The sequence below is a fragment of the Delphinus delphis genome, chromosome 17 (genome assembly GCF_949987515.2).
Source record: "Delphinus delphis chromosome 17, mDelDel1.2, whole genome shotgun sequence".
NCBI classification, from domain to species: Eukaryota; Metazoa; Chordata; class Mammalia; order Artiodactyla; family Delphinidae; genus Delphinus; species Delphinus delphis.
The window spans coordinates 1,206,363-1,223,819 of record NC_082699.1 but is presented as its reverse complement, the minus strand read 5'-3'; the positions used below and the strand labels follow the sequence as shown (position 1 = coordinate 1,223,819).

General features: G+C 48.0%; 1 protein-coding gene and 1 long non-coding RNA gene across 3 annotated transcripts in view; one reads left to right on the top strand and one right to left on the bottom strand.

The window, feature by feature from the left end:
* Positions 1 to 6,562, bottom strand: part of LOC132440429 (uncharacterized) — a 100,431-nt gene extending 93,869 nt beyond the window's left edge. For both annotated transcript variants that reach the window (XR_009522570.1, XR_009522571.1), the window contains exon 1: positions 6,464 to 6,562. This is a non-coding gene — a long non-coding RNA (uncharacterized lncRNA). The remainder of the gene's footprint in view (positions 1 to 6,463) is intronic.
* Positions 6,563 to 6,739: 177 nt separating this feature from the next.
* CLXN (calaxin) lies at positions 6,740 to 16,620 on the top strand. Its single transcript, XM_060035133.1, has 6 exons — positions 6,740 to 6,890; positions 10,859 to 11,017; positions 11,745 to 11,849; positions 12,517 to 12,668; positions 12,936 to 13,040; positions 16,072 to 16,620. Exons 1-6 carry the CDS (start codon positions 6,833 to 6,835, stop codon positions 16,129 to 16,131), a joined length of 639 nt encoding a protein of 212 aa, XP_059891116.1. The 5' UTR covers positions 6,740 to 6,832; the 3' UTR covers positions 16,132 to 16,620.
* The last annotated feature ends 837 nt before the right edge of the window (positions 16,621 to 17,457 follow it).

Sequence of the window (17,457 nt, the reverse complement as noted above, 5' to 3'; positions counted from 1 at the left end):
TCACATGCGTGTCCTAAGAGCAGTATTCTGAGACGTGCGGGAGAGGATGTGACCCTTTATTTGTTTCCCTGCTTCCAGAGTGTCACGGGCATTGCCCTTAAACATGAGCCTGGTTAAGCGGAGTTGGGGATTAAATTCTCTGGTTTTGACTGAACTAGCCCTGAAAAAAAGGACGAGTAGGTTGAAATCATTTCTTCGCAGAAACCCCGATCTGAGGGTAACAGTGACACAAAAGGCACAAGCCCACGAGCAGGGAACAGAGGAGCCCGGCCCCCTCCCATGGAGCTCTCCCACCGAGAGTAGGACGATCTGGTCAGATCTGCAAGAAGCTGGCCACAAAGAAACACATTTATAAACTAGAAAGATTCTCCCATTTATGAGATTACGAATGAATCGTTGGAGAGGAAGCTTGAACTGACAGTGCGCTGGGATTTACAATATAAACTAATGACAGCATGAGCGTAAGACAATTAAAAGTAAGCGCGTACAATGGAGAGAATAATATTTACAATTTTTTAAGATATTTAAGGGTTGGGAATACTCAACAGAGTACTTTATTTTTAATGAACTTAACGAGAAATATTTGTAAATCTCACTTGGGGTCTATTGCTTCATAGTAAGAGAAAAAAAGCCCAATAGCTTTGGGGCAACACTTGCTCCTTCTGGAGACAGGATGTCAAGACTATAAATCATTCATTCTTCAGCAAACGCAACCGGAAGATGCACATAAAGTAGCTATGTTCGTTGAAGCATTAAAGATGGCGTGCACCCCGTTCCCGTCGGGGGACTGGCTGCCCCACTTTGCTGGATGGTGTGTATTGCTCAGGGTAGGCGATCTGTAACATGCGACCCCAAGCTCCAACGCTGTAGAGCAGTGAAGACCTTCCACTCACTCAGTGTCCACACAAGGTGCCCCTGACCAGGACGCTCTAAGCAGTGTCTGTCCTCCAAGGATTTACCGCGGAGCCCCAGGCTCCGGAAATGTGTACCCCACCCCCGCCCAGCTGCTCGAAGGGGACCACGCAGAGATCAGTGGTGTGGCCAGGCCGGGGCAGCCCCTCTCACTTCTGTCCGCGTCCCGCTAGCCAGGACCCGGTGATATGGTCCTGTCTTGATGCGAAGGGCTGAGAAGGGTGGTCTCCCCACAGGACCAGGAGGAATATTAAGGGTGCACTGCTAACCATCACCATGTACGTCTAACACGTCTAAGCTTATGGTGCTTGATCCACTGTGTTTCAAGAGAAAAATGCTGAGTCTCTAAATAATAGAAATGCCAAAGAAAGTATATTCTCACACAAAAGGAAGTAATAAATGAAAAGACTGTTCTACTGAAAATAAAATGTGAAGCTGTGAAGCTCTGACCACAGTGAAAAAACAAAACAAGAGCCCCTGAGTGAGGCTATAGAGACAGCACCAGACAAGTAAGCCAGTCATTTGTAGGCTTCAGTGAGGAAGTCAGTTCAAAATGACCGAAGTCAGTAGTGTAGTCAACTTTATAAAAACGGAGACTTAAAATGCTACGGAACTTTGACAATAATTCACAACGAGGGAGGGTGGGGACATGATGGTGGACCCTTCTGTGCTGCACTGATGCTTACTGCTCAGAGCACTGCAGAGAATGCAAACACTCTCAAGGTCCAGGATGAGCTGTGAGTCATCTATTTTCCTCAGAGACAGGCATTCCAGCTTTGCCTGCGTTTTCTGTGATGTGCAGCTCAACTAACAGATGCTGGTGCCACTTCCGGCAGGGGGAGGTGTGGATGGGCAGTAAAAACTCAGCAACCCACTGATGACAAACACGCTCAGGAAATTTGGAATAGATGACCGCTTCCTAATCTAATGTAGGACATCTGTGAGAAAGCTACAGCAAACAGCACGTGTGATGCGGAACAATGGGCACCTTCCCTCCAACACAGGAAGCAAAGCGAGGGTCCGCTCTCGCCACCGCTCCTCAGCATCACGCTGGAAGGGGGCAAAAGCAGGGACCTCCCTTTGTTCCCTGTGTTGGAGGGAACGTGCCCAATGCTGATTTAAAAAGGCGTACAGATTGGAAAAGAAGAAGTAAAAATGCCTTTATTTGTAGAGAACACGATCATCAATGTAGAAAATCTTAAATAATCTAAAAAAAATCTAGTGGAAGAATATACGAGTGTAGCATGTTTCCAGCATACAAGATCCGTGTACACATATCAGTTATATTTTATGTACTATCAAAGAACAGTTGCAATATTAAACATTGCATTTATATTAGCATCAAAAATACTATAAATACATGTACACATGCTCCGATGTGTACACTTAAAACCTCAAAACAATGCTGAGAGAAAGTAATGAAGACCTACGTAAATGGAGAGACGTACCATGCCCATGGATCAGAAAAAGCAATAGCTTAGTGAAGACGTCAATTCTACCCAAATTGATGTGATGCAAATAGATGCAAATAGATGCAATAGATGCAAATAGATGTGATGCAAATAGGTGTGATGCAACACCTCAGCAGGATTTTGTTTCTTTGGAAATTGACAAGCTGATTCTAAAAGTCATATGAAATGAAAAGAATGTTAATTAATCAAAACAATTTTGAAAAAGAACAACATTACAGAATTTACACCCCCTGATTTGAAGATTCACTATAAAACTACAGAAATGAACACAGTGTGATACTGGCCAAAGAACAGCCACAGTGATCAATGGAACAGAATAGATAGTCCAAAACTAAGCCCACGAGATGTATTTGACAAAAATGCCAGAATAATTCAATGGAAAAGGAAGAGTCTTTTATAAAAATCAGGTGCCCATATGAAAAATAGGGAACATTAACCCTTACCTCAGACACATACGAAAATTAACTGAAGGAAACCAGCGGTCTAAATGTACGAGGTAAAACCATAAACCACGTAAACAATACAGGACAAAACTCGTTATGGTTTTGGATTAGGAAAATATTTTTAAGCAGCACACAAAAAGCATGAACCACAAAATTAAATTGTGGTAGACTGAACTTCACCAAAACTCAAAACTTTCGCTTTTCAAAGGCCACTAGTAAAAGAATAAAAGTCACAGACTCTATTCTGATAACGGTGTTCCATTCCTAATACATAAAGAACACTTACAACCTACTATTAAAAAGAAATTCAATTCAGTAGTCATTGGGAAATGCAAATGAAAACCACAAGGGGTCTGCACTACACACCCACTAATGACCAGACTTAAGAAGGATGGCAATCCTGACCCAGTAGGACCGGGTGCAAGGGAGCCCTGGGCAGATCCCAAGTCCCTGGAGGGTGATTCAGACAGCACAGTGGCCAGAGCCAGGCTCTGGGCCCGGGACCCAGCGGGCCACAGGAGGAAGCCCAGTGGGTTCCTCAGGACATCATGGGCAGCTCCGTGAGGCTTGGAGGGTCAGCTCCCTTACTCAACCTGCTGACTGATTACTGCTGTCACAGTACTTACTTATCACAGGCCACTCCGTAGTTTCCAGCATCAGAAGCATATGTAAGACGTGAGGGCCCCAACCTCAGTAGACCTCGGGTGTCTGCCTTCCCCACCATTCACTTGCTTAAGGTTCCCAAAAATTACCTAGAGACGTGTTAAGAGCAGTGAGTGTTTGGTGTGTATACTCGGAAAATGTCTTCTTCGCTCCCCAGCCCTCTGTACAAGGCCCTGCTGTACATTCACAGGGGTCTCCAGGACGGGGGGCTGCGGAGGAAGGGGCTCGGGGTTCCTCCCACTCAGGTGACTCCTCTCCCTGAGTGTGGACCACGGAGCCTGGGCTGTACTGGCAAATGCAGAAGGATGACAGACAGGTGCCAGACAAAGGGATTCAGAGATAAAAACAGACACAAATGTGAGGAGAGAGGGATCATGTACTTCACAGTCCAGTGGGGAGGAGAGATCAGAGAAGGAGAGTCATCACTCAGCGTGGCAAGCGCTGGAAGGGTAGTCCCGAGGCAAAGCAGGAGGACAGAGGCAGGAGGGATTCACTCACAAGAGGGGCCTCAGGGGATGGAGTGAAGGCCTGGCAGCAGTCCTGGAGGGAGACGCCCCTTGCGCTGTCAGGGGGCTGGGGGAGCGGCACAGGGGAGAGAAAGCGGTGAGAGACCAGAGGAGGGTCACCTGCCCGAAAGGTTGGCTCAAGTCCCCACAGAACTTCCCATTACTCGCCCTACAACATAAAACTGGTACAAATGAATAAAAATTATGTAGATAACTAACCTTTATATTTTCCTTTCATTAAAGTAATTTCATAATAGACTTGTAATATACTTGGAAATCAATTCTGTGATGTCATTTCCCACAGCTTCCAAACGCCTCCATCATAAAAGGTCCACACTGAGGGAAACACTTTCATCAATTCGATGAAATTGAATTGATTTCATCCCCAAGCTCTTTATTATGGCAAAATTCCAATTAATTGTGAGTCTAAGAGAAAACTGTTTGCACACAAAATTAAAGGAAGCAGTTATAACTTTCATAGTCACTTTAACGTACTTTTGTGTTCACAAAAGCACCCATCTCAAAGCTGCTTGAACTTTGGAAAGTTCTATGATCACTTCATGCACAGCACAAATTCAGCCCAGTTTTTGATTATTCTATTACTGATTGATTCGATATGAGGTAACTGTTCAGGCCTAATTGCCTCTCTTGGAAAAAGCCCTTGGGACGCAATGCTGCATCTCCTCCCCACAAGCAACAAAGTCTATGGACAGAAATTACCACCGGCTCTGAGATGCACTCAGCAGGCTCTATCAGGCCCACAGCTCGTTCTGGGGTCTAAAAATATTACGTTCAGGATGTCACAAGAATGTAGAGAACGCTCTGAGGTTTGCCAGTATGTGGACAAAAGACGCCCCTAGTAAATGCCTGCTTTCCCTGAGAAAGGTTTGCAAGACCGTATGGTGAGGCCAGTTCCACAATGCTCTCAGAGACATGAGAGAGACGCTATGGTGAATTTGTAAAGTTTTGGCTAAAAGAATAACATAGAAGGAAGACCGGGGGGAGAGGGAGCTGGGAGTAGGACGCGTCACCAAGGTTTCTCGGCAGGTGCAGGGTCTCTGCTGCTAGAACAGATCTGACTCCTAATCAGCCTTCTGTGGCACTGCCCTTCCATTGGCTTTTCCACTTTAAGGGAACACAGATGGCGGGGCCCAGGCCTGAAGCTTAGGAAGGAAGAATGGATTTGCTCCCCAAAGGTGCTCGAGAAGCTTCCAGTGCATGAGGTCTGCCCAGACGCCTGAACTCGCCCAGAGAGGAGGTTGCTCCCCAGACACGCCGGCAGGGAGTCTGTTCAGCACACCTGGTAGGGACGGGAGCGGCTCCCCTTATTAGCCCCAGACAGCCACGCTTTGGGCTGCTTGCCTTTCTAACGAGCACCCCAACGATCTCTAAGGACTAAATATTTGCCACGGCTCTGGCATCTGACAGATCACTAAGGTCTCGCAGTGCGTGTGTCAGAATACATCCATCTCCATCTGTCCCCTACAGTCCTGTTAGAAACGCCGCACCTGCCGGACAAGGGCACGAACAGGAATACCGCTTAACCGTTAACGGTGGCCATCTCACATTCACTATCACTTCATATTAATTAACAGTTCTCAGGGAATCTGCTTCAGGATCATACAGTGCCTGCCTGCCTTCCCCAAGCATCCTCGACCCTGGATTCAAGCAGCACCCCAGTCCTCCATTCAACAAACAAATGAAACAAGGAAAGAGAATCAGAGACCTCATGTGGGGTTGTTACATACCGTTGGCAGAATTTTTCTGCTTTCAGTTTAACAATGACAGTACACACACTATAGAATAATTTGTATTCAAAAGCATTTTGCCTTCTGAAGCAAAACAAGTGACATGTGGGAGAATATTGTAGGTTTTTTGCTCCTGGCTGAGCTGACCCATGTTATCGCTGTCTTAATTCAAAGAGGGTGTTTCATCTGTGTTAAGAGCAGAAAGTCCTCTCATAATAAAGACGTAAGGACTAGCCTTTGCAGTCAAAGAACCTGTCTTTCAAATAAGTAGAAGATCCATTTTACTGAGATATTTTCCAGAAAAGCAAGGTCAGGCTGTACCCCAGAGCTAGTGTCAGCTGTCAGCTCGTCTTTATTTGGGAGGTTGCCTCTTTAACAAGCTGAAAAGTTGCCAGGGGCTCTCCCCAGACTCCACGGACAGCCTCCAGCCCCACCTCAAGAATGAATGAGGGGGCGGGGAACTACTCCAAGCGCCTCTTGCTCTCTGCAGCATCACCAAAAACTTGAAGATATCCTGTGGCAGACTCCCTCCTGGCAAAAGGACTGGCAACCTGAGAGCGAGCCCCTCACCCTCCCGCGCTCGAAAAGCCGTCGTCTGGACCACACGTGCTCATTCCTGCAACCCCCGAGTTCCCAGACCTCGCTGAGGATCTGAAGCCTCCCTGGTGTCGCGCTCACCACCCAAGACATCCCCACAGAATTCAGCCCTGAGGACTCACGGTGCATCTCATGAAAGGGGTTGTGAACTCGAGCCAGCCACACCTGGAGGGTCACCCGCCGACGTCACAGTCGGAACGCGGTCGCAGCGCGCCTGGCCGGCCCTCCCAGGGAGACAGTGCCGGCCGGCCCGGGAGCCAATCAGCTGCCGCCCAGGCGTTGCCATGGCTCGTCGCCCGGTTAGGATCACGCCCACCCCAGCCCGGCAGCCAATCGGCGGCCGCCAAGCCGTTGCCATGGCCACGTCGTGTGTTAGGACCGCGCACGCGCACAGGGGAGACTCGCCGGCAGCCCCAGGCCCAGGCCTCGCGAGGGTCCCGGCAGCCGCCCCACTGGACACGGGCCGCGACCCGGTTCCCTGAGCGGCCGGCATGAACCGCAAGAAGCTGCAGAAGCTAACGGACTCCTTAACTAAAAATTGCAAGCACTGTAAGTAAGAATCAGGTGCCGGGTGTGCAGAGGCTCCTGGGCCAGGTCCTGTCCTGCCCGGTGCTACTGTTCCGCCTGCAGAGCCCGAGCGCAGTCGGAGCCCTCTCCACGCCCGACCCTAAAGAGGAGTCTGGAAGGGAACACCAACATCAGCTCCTTGGGGCGGGCACTCCTGGCGCCCATGATCTTAAGGCGCATTTCCAGTATCCAGGTATCTAGTGCTGTACCCGCACGCACGCACATACTTGCTTCTCAAACCTTCTCTTAACTTACCCTTACGCTATGGAAACGGGATTTATGTACCCTGGAGACACATGTGGATTTAGCTTCAGACACAGGTGGAAAACAAGCACTAAAAACCACCGAACTCAAGAAAAGTAGCCCAACCAACAGCTCTTCTTAGAGCAAATCAACTGGCAAGGTCCAAGTTTTGGGAATTACCAAGAGACCTATAAGGGAAAGTGGTTATCAGGGGTTGAACATCCTTAGGACAGACACGGTGAAGTGGCCCAGAAACTTGTATCTCAGAGCAAGGAAATGTGCCTGGAATCGAAGAAGCTCAGCAAAGCTAAACACACAGTAAAGGATCTGTTCCCAACTCTAGACCCAACTTTCCAGCAAAGTGAAGGATTAGACTTGGCAGGTGGCAAGATGGACACCTATTGAAGACATCTGCTCCCATCTCACACATAGTCTGAAAAGTGGTCCTAGAATTTCACAGGTAACCTTAGAATTATATTCAGACTGAAAAACAGGACTGTGCTTGGGCAAGGAAGCTGTGGATATGGCTTAGATGAGGGAGATATGTGACGAGAAATCTTAGAAGTTGAGTGCTTATTGCAATAATCCCACAGCCATAATCCCAAGACTACTCCCACTGTGCAAAGAAAGAACAAACATGTTCTCATGTAGTCCTAGAGATTATGGGATCTAGTGCCTTCTAATCATACTCAGTATCTTATATGATGAGTGGTAGGAAATCCTGTCAGGATGGTGCTGGAAATAAAAGTTACGTCTAAAAAAAGTCATCCTATAATTTAAGATATTATCATGGTTATTACAATCTGATGAGAGTTTTGTTCTGTTGTTTTTCTTAAAATACTTTCATTTGTGGGAAAAGGCCAGATCTTAAACATCTAGTAAACATTTTAAATAAACAGTGCAATAACTGCTATACACAACGAACACTGAATTTGATTTAGTTCCTGTTCAAGTGAGTTTGCAATGTATTGCAGATATTCTGTGAACATATTAAAAGATGTGAGGGCTTCCCTGGTGGCTCAGTGGTTAAGAATCTGCCTGCCAATGCAGGAGACACTGGTTCAAGCCCTGGTCCGGGAAGATCCCACATGCGGAGCAACTAAGCCCGTGCGCCACAACTACTGAGCCTGCGCTCTAGAGCCTGCGAGCCACAACTACTGAGCCCTCGCGCCGTGACTACTGAAGCCCGCGCACCTAGAGCCTGTGCTCCGCAACAAGAGAATCCACTGAAATGAGAAGCCCGTGCACTGCAACGAAGAGTAGCCCCTGCTCGCCGCAACTAGAGAAAGCCTGTGCGCAGCAACGAAGACCCAACGCAGCCAAAAATAAAATAAATTTATAAAAGGAAAAGATAAGCGAAAACACAGCAAGAAAACCAGTCAACTCTTTTGATTTTTGTCCTACATAAAAATTTTAAAGTGAACCTTAAGAACCTTGATGATTACCAGTTAAATTCTATAGAAATAGTGACTAATCATGGGCATTATAATAATTTTGAGTTTCTTTAAACAGAGGACCTTTCTTCTAAAGTCAGATTTCCTTTTAGTTGCCAGGTGATAATCCCACCAAGATGAAATGGATAGATTTTGTAGAATCAAAGAAGAAAGTATCTTAAATGTTTGTCTAGTTAATCCACCATTCTGCAGATCTGATCTGCACAGCAGACTTACACCTTACAAAAAGATGAAAATCCATTCTCGAATTTCCTTAATTTCATTTAGTATTCTTTTTTCCCAATATTTATTTATTTATTTATTTGGCCGCGCTGGGTCTTAGTTGCGGCACGTGGATCTTTTAGTTGCGGCATGATATAAGAAACATTTCAGCAAGAGAATTTTTCCTGTGGAAAAATTACCCATCTTGGATCTTTTGGGGAATAAATTGAGCTAATACTCTTTCATTTTTATTTCAGCTGAGATGGGAAATGGCTAATCAACATCCCCTCAGCTAGCATTTCATATATGTGATCAGACTGCATCATTCTTCATGCAAGGTTTTCTTCCCCAGCCATTAACATCACTTTTTATTTTTAGAGTTTTTTATTGTGGTTAAATAGACATGACATAAAATTTACCATTTTAATTATTTTAAGTGCACCGCTCAGGGGCACTAAGTCCATTCACATTGCGCAGCTGTCACCACCATCCATCTCCAGAACTTTCTCATCTTTCCAGCTGAAACTCTGTCCCCATTAAACTGTTGCTCCCCACTTCCCCCTCCCGCAGCCCCTGGCACCCACCGTCTACTTTTTGTCTCTATGAATCTCACCACTCTGGGTACATCATATAAGTGAAATCAAATAATATTTGTCCTTTTTCATCTGGCTTGTTTCACTCAGCATGATGTAGTCAGGAGTCAGGCAAGTTGTAGCAGGAGTCACGATTTCCTCCCTTTTTAATGCTGACTCATGGTCCATTGTATGGATGGACCACATCTTATTCATCCACTCACCCACCCATGGACACCTGGATTGCTCCCACCTTCTGGCTGTTGTGACGACTGCTGCTATGAATAATGGTGTACAAGTATCAGAGTCCCTGCTTTCAATCCTTTGGGGCAAATACCCAGAAGTGGAATCACTGGATTCTGTAGTATTTCTATGTGTAATTTTTTTTTGAAGTGACATACCATTCATACCGTTTTCTGTGGCAAGTAAAGGCTCTTTTTAAAATTATAACCATTACACTATTTCTACTATTTATCAATTTATTTACTAAATCATTTGTTTTCCAACGTTTTCAATGTGCGTCTTAAATTGTGGCACCCCAAACTGGAACTCGCCCTCAAGCCTCTCCTGGCCTGTAAGATGAGGTGGGATTTATCCATTTCTTTGGGCTGTTTTCCTTTACATGCACACAGCTTCCGTCCTTGCTTTTAAAAATACTCAACCTTAATTTTGTCTTGTTTTGAAATAAGATCTTCCCCATCTTCCGCCTTTACCTCGTATTGAAACTCACCTTCATGTTCTAATGCCAGACACTGATCCTTCCACCTACACACCTCGGACAGCGATGGGACACAATTAGCTCAGTGTGAGCAGCACCACCCTCTCTGCAGTCGTGTGTGTGCAAGCAGGCATGTGTGTGCACACCCTTTAGACACAAAAGTCCTTCCTCCGAAGTGCTGCTGCACGGCTGCCTGTTCATTTCCAGCCCTCACAGCGAGAACCTTCCTGGGTGCTGGATATGCTTAACTCCTTCCTTATTGGAAAACAGGTGACTCTGCTTTCCAAACTCTGGCGCACGGCTTCACGAAGGCTAATGTGAGAGGAAAGTCGTTGCCTGGTTTGGGGGAGGCTGGTATCTATTTCCAGGGAAGAGTTAAACTGCAAATCTCACGAATGCCGATAATCAAAATGCTGGGGGAAAGCTACCATTTTTAACATCGCCATGGTTACTCAGAATCAGACCCCACAATCCGCATTCAGGCGACCTGGCTAACATTATCGTCCTTTTTCTAACTGTGACTGCACTTACATCTGTTTGGAGGGACGGCTGCTGCCCTCACTTCAGTGGGAACTTCTGGGTAGTGACCATCCTCTGGTAACTCGAGGGTCATGAATCTCAAAAGAGGACCGTCTCCTGTTGACAGCTGCCCATTCATGATTCCAGTGTTGTTTGTCTACAAAACTCATTTGTGCAAAGTTTAAGTTGGACATTAAAGATTAAAAGGCGTTTTTGTTACATCTCAATTTCATTCTTTCACAGTTAATAAATTTGAAGTGAAATGCCTTATCAATCTTTTCTATGACTTGGTGGGTGATGTGACAGAGCGGCAGGGTTTGGACGTCGGGCTGGATCGGAACGCCTTTCGGAACATCCTGCACGTGACATTTGGGATGACGGACGACATGATCATGGACAGAGGTGAGCGGACGTCAGTGTCTAGACGGGCCAAATCCAGCCATAACTGGGAAAAACAGTTTGGAGTTTGGACAAACTCTGGGCGGGAAGCTTCACGTTCTGTGTTTCCAAATCCATTTGAACATAAAAGTTTAATTTTTACATTCATAGGGAAGCACGGTAGGGAAGAAGGTAGCAACCACTCTTTCTGTGGATTTAGGAAGAGGACAAAGTCAACTTGAATAACTAGGTTTCCTTTCTTTACATCAGAAAACCCGAGCTATTTATATTCCTACTTAGTAAATAGAACAATAAATAATCGTTTTAAAAGGACATTTAAACTTCCTTACATCATCAAGAGTATTCCAATAAAAGTTAAGATATAATCTTATCTATCATGTAATAGCAGTACTTTTCTTGGGTAACAAAATATAAAATTATATGTTTTATGTTAATATATCAACAAATTTAATGTACCTATATGTGTATACGTTCACTGTTGATTCATGTATTTAGCTATTCAGAATTTACTTGTTCCCACAAAGTATGAAGGGAAACGTGAACGCTTAAGTAAAAGAGTTTTCCGATGTTACGACATCTTAGTTTCCTCCTTTATCAAATGAGAACATGGGACCATATGGGCGTGAGGTTTCGCCTAAATTTCAGAAGTGCGTAGCCCTGTGCGGGTCCGTCACCGAGAATAGAAACGCAGCACAAGTGTCACATTTTTTACTTCTCTCTTTTTTTTTAGTATTCCGAGGGTTTGACAAAGACAATGATGGTTGCATAACTGTATCAGAGTGGGTGTATGGATTATCCGTGTTTCTTCGAGGAACTCTGGAAGAGAAAATGAAATGTAAGACTTCGTGTTATCCTATTGGTTTGCACTTTACGATAAGTACCTCGAAAGAGTGAAAATCATCAATGTCTTCCAGCCCAGCCAGTGGGGTGGGTTTGTGTGTTGTTTGCTTGGTGTGAATTCCCATCAGCCTCTTTTACAGAGCAAATTCAGGTCAATAATAAGGGTTGAAAAAAATTAATAAAAAGGCAAATCAAGAAGTTCTGAGGCGGAATCCATGCCAAGCCAGACCGCACAGGCAGGTGGTGCACGTGCGGACCACGTACGCATGCGTTTACGTATGAAGGTGGTAAGTGCTTTACATATTTTGTTACTCAAATTGTCATCATACAACATCGATTCAAGTTTCTGATTCTTAGTTAATTCCTAATTCATCCCAATGAACTCTGTTTAAGAGGCGCAGTTCAATCCGTTTTCCAAGGTTTTCACGGTGAGAATGTTAAGTCGTTGCTCCTTGGCCTGCTCTTTGAGGCTAAGTGTAGGAAACTTTCTAAGGATTGTTGAGTATGTTCAGTAAGCGGACATCAGGCATTTGTTAGGGGAATTGATTGCCCTGAGGCCCGAGGCTTGATGTAAACACCACTGGAGCCCTGGGCCTTGAACACCATCAGAACCAAGGCCGCCTTCCTGGCCGCAGCACATTCGTACCGGTTCTTTCTTGAAGATTGCTTTGACGTGTTTGACTTGAACGGCGACGGCTTCATCTCGAAGGAGGAGATGTTCCACATGCTGAAGGATAGCCTCCTGAAGCAGCCGTCCGAGGAGGACCCCGACGAAGGAATCAAAGACCTGGTGGAAATAACCCTGAAGAAAATGGTACGATGGGTAATTTAGAGTTTTCTCGTGAAATCCACAGATGTGGGGTAGAAATAAGAACTCAAATTAGAGTAACTCTCAGTTTCCTGCCTGGTGAAAGACAGCACTCGGACTGTGCTCTTTTATCATAATATGACAGTTCCTTTCAATTTCAGTACTTAGCCTCATACTTTTCTGACGTCTTCTTTGTGAACACTGGGCCATGAGAAGACAGTGTGTGTTTGTGATGTTTTCCATGTTAACTGCGGTGTGGCCGGTTGCCCCCAGGACCACGACCACGACGGGAAGCTGTCCTTCGCAGACTATGAACAGGCTGTGAGGGAGGAGACTCTTCTGCTGGAAGCATTTGGACCGTGTCTTCCTGACCCAAAGGTAACGGCACTACATTCACAGAACAGTGACCAAAATGTCACGTAGGGGGCTTCCCTGGTGGCGCAGTGGTTGAGAGTCCGCCTGCCGGTGCAGGGGACACGGGTTCGTGCCCCGGTCCGGGAGGATCCCACATGCCGCGGAGTGGCTGGGCTGTGAGCCATGGCCACTGAGCCTGTGCGTCCGGAGCCTGTGCTCCGCAACGGGAGAGGCCACAACAGTGAGAGGCCTGTGTAACCAAAAAAATAAATAAGGAGCACGGAAACAGGCTGCAGGGAGATGGGGGTATGGCTGGAAGGACAAGGAAGTGTCCCCGGGTCTTTGCGGACACAGCGGTCAGCCGGGGAGAAGGGCCCAAGCAGAGAGAATGACATGCATGAGCGAGGGAAGCGGGGGATACAAAGGAACCTGTATTAGGTTCATGAGACTGATGATGAAGCGGGAAGACACAGAGGGCCAAGTCCATGGAGCTCGGAGCTGGATTTTGTCTTGAAGATCACGAGGATTTGTTGGAAGATTTTAGGCAGATGGAGGGATGTGATATATAAATATTACCCTATACCCACCCACCCCAGTCTCTAGTCTGTATCTCCAGCTGCCTTCTCAACATACGGAGTAAATGATCTCAATAAACTCTTGATTTTCTCCCAAACTTGCCCCTCCCCCAGTCTTCCCTAACTCAATAAATGATACCCCCCGCACTCAGGTGTTCAGTCAAAACCCTAGGAGTCATCCTTAACCTCTCTCTCGTAACACTTTTCGCTACTCTTTCAAAATAAACCCTTGAATATAATCTCTTCTCCCACGTCTGTTGGCCACCAGCCCCCATCAAGTCGCTGTCATCAGTCACCCAGCCCAGGTCATGCTTCCACTGCTGTCCCCCTACTGACTGCCCTCCCCAATATCCAGGATATGTAAAAACACAAAGGCTCTCAGGCCCCTCTGGTGCTCGAGCCCCTCCCCTGCGGGCCCTGAAGTCTGCACGAGGCCCCTTTCTCTCTTTCCAGCCACGTCTCCTGCTGTGTCCTGTCCTCTCTTCCCCTGGAGCCCCCCCGGCCACCTGCCCTGCCTCCCTGGTGCCCTTGTGCTCGCCGTGACCTCTGTCCAGAATGTTCCCTCCAGACCTCGCCTCGTTCAGTCTCTGCTCAGATGCTGTTGATCATCTTAACTTCTCCTCCCCTCCATCCCCGACCCTGCTTCTTTCTCTTCACAGTTCTTATCGTCACACAGAATATATTTACTCACTTATTGTCTGTCTTGACATGTAGATGTAAGGTCCCTAAAGCAGGAACTTGGGAGGTTTTCACCATATTTCCTCACATGTAGTGTGTAGCACATGGTGGGTCCCTAGTAAATGTTGAGTGGATGGATGGATGGACAGGTGGGTGGATGGACGGGTGGATGGGTGGATGGATGGACGGGTGGGTGGATGGACGGGTGGGTGGATGGACGGGTGGGTGGATGGATGGACGGGTGGATGGGTGGATGGATGGATGGGTGGATGGATGGAGGGGTGGGTGGATGGATGGATGGATGGGTGGATGGATGGACGGGTGGGTAGGTGGGTGGACGGGTGGATGGGTGGGTGGGTGGACGGGTGGATGGATGGACGGGTGGGTGGGTGGACGGGTGGATGGGTGGATGGATGGACGGGTGTGTGGATGGGTGGACGGGTGGATGGATGGACGGGTGCGTGGATGGGTGGACGGGTGGATGGGTGGATGGGTGGATGGGTGGATGGGTGGATGGGTGGATGGATAGACGGGTGGATGGATGGACGGGTGGGTGGATGGGTGGATGGATGGATGCGTGGATGGATGGATGGATGGGTGGATGGGTGGATGGACAGATGGATAGCTGGATGGAAGGGTGGGTGGATGGATGGATGGGTGGATGGGTGGACGGGTGCGTGGATGGGTGGACGGGTGGATGGGTGGATGGGTGGATGGGTGGATGGGTGGATGGGTGGATGGATAGACGGGTGGATGGATGGACGGGTGGGTGGAGGGGTGGATGGATGGACGGGTGGGTGGATGGGTGGATGGATGGATGCGTGGATGGATGGATGGATGGGTGGATGGGTGGATGGACAGATGGATAGCTGGATGGAAGGGTGGGTGGATGGATGGATGGGTGGATGGGTGGACGGGTGGGTGGATGGGTGGGTGGATGGGTGGATGGACAGGTGGATAGTTGGATGGAAGGTGGGTGGATGGATGGGTGGAGAGATCTCAGAAGTGCCTGAGGGAGAGTCCTGGATCTATGTCCTTCCATCTCCTCAGAAACTCCATCATTTACCTTCATCTTTACCCTACATCTTCAACCTCCTTCCTCACTACTAAAACCTTCCCATCAGAATTTAAACAGACCTAAACCTGTCACATGTGACAAACAAAAGGGAAGGAAGGGAGGGAGGGAGGGAAGCAAAGGAGAGAACTTCCCCTAGTTCCACACCTGCTTCTATTTCCTGCCCAAGGCTTGGTTTGTCACAGCCAAGCGTCTTGGAAGAATTGTCCATGTTTATGACCTACACGACCATCGCTTCTTCCCGTCCCCTCTTGCAACTGCTCTTGCCAAGGTCACCCCCACCTTGCTGAGAAAGCCCAGGCGGTAGGCCCTTGGGTTCTTGTCTCGCTCGACCTCGTCCCTCCCCCACCCCCTGCTCTCCATCCAGAGCCTCCCGAGCCAGGAGGCATCTCCCTTTCGTGCTGAGCCCCCTGGACCCCTGATGCGCTCACACTCCTGCAGCCCCCACTGCAGTGAGCTGAGCTCCCGGCTCCTGGCTGAGAGCCTAAGCTCATGGCAGGGGCTCCTGGGAGCCAGGCCATGTGGTCTCGCCCACCCTGTGGGCCCAGAACCAGCGCTGGGCTGGAGCAGAGTCCACGCCTGCGGGTGAACACGCAGCCCCTCCCAGGTCCCCGACCCCACTCCTCCTCGGTCACTGCCCGTCTCTTTGGATGTTAGGAGGCCTAAGGAACATTTTTTGTTTATTTTTTTGAAAGTCTGTACTAATTTGAACACTTTCATTTTGCAGAACCAGAAAGAATTTGAAGCCCAAGTATTCAAAGATCCAAACGAGTTCAACGAGGTGTGAATTCCTAAATGTCTTGTTGTCTCAAGTGAGTAGAAAAGGAGCCTCATCCGTGTTGTGTATTTTTCCTGCTTAGCTCGGAACGTGGTTGTGAATTGCGTGTTTGGTGAGAGGGGTCAGGGCTGACTAACGTGTATCATTCAACTTTGGCGTAAGACGCCACTAAGATAGACGAAGACAAGGGGTTCCTTATTAGCTGTGGTTGGGTTTGGCCAGACGAGTGAACACTGCGGAGACAAGGTATCACCTAGACTGTCTGTTGACACATAACTGTCATAAAATGTTTGTATGAATGAAATGAATAGAGAGACTATATCATCATGAGTTATTTTCCTCACGTCAGAAAGATGCTGGGCACGCGTTTAAAAATCACTGAAACTCTGTGTCTTCCTCCCACCCTCCCTGTCCCACGGAGACATATGTATACGTACAGCTGATTCACTCTGTTATAAAGCAGAAGCGAACACACCATTGTAAAGCAATTATACTCCAATAAAGATGTTAAAACAAAATCACTGAAACTACTGAGTTTCCTCTGGAGCAGGAAATGATCAAGGTGGCACCCAGAGCACAACGGTTCTGGCATTTAGCGTTGAAACGTCTTTCTGCTGGGCCCTGAGGGAGACTCAGAGACACGGAGCCTGTGTGCATACGATCTGTGTTACTGTTTGAGGCGTCTGAGGGCACAGCCCGCTGCCCAGAGCGGCCCTGGGTAAACACCAGGGATGCACAGTACCACGAGGCACCAGGAGGCAAACCCACCTGTGGGTGGGCAGAGGCAAGAGTGCTCTTCCCTGGACCTGAGGGGTGAGGCCCGGGTGCGGCTCTCAGCTTCCCTCTGGAGTCAGCCGGAGGCCGCCCTTGCCAGCGGATGAGGAGCTCGCTCTCTGTCTGGCTCCGCTGTGTCTCCACCTGGACCCCATTCTTGGTCCCCATCCCCCGCCCTGCCCCTCAGTGCATTCCCCCCACACCTGGGACTCCCCTTGTGCAGCCCCTCGTCTGGGGTCACATCCCACTGCACCCACTGGCCAGGAAGCCCTGGAGACAGCCCTGCCTTCCCCCTGCCCCCCACTCTCCAGCAGGTGCCCCTGGGCGTCAGGTAGCAGCTTGAGAAAGAAGGGCTTGTGAGGCTCTTTCCCTGCCCTTCGCGCTTGGATATGGCCACATTTTTGCTGTTACAGATACTTCCCGAAATGAACTGTCCTTGTAGATAAATCTCTTCACGTGCATCGTCGCTTACTTACTTGGGGTAACTTTGTAGAAGTAGGAATGCTGGCTTTCAGGCCTGCATCATTTTGAGATTTCCAGCACATGTGACCTCACACCCTC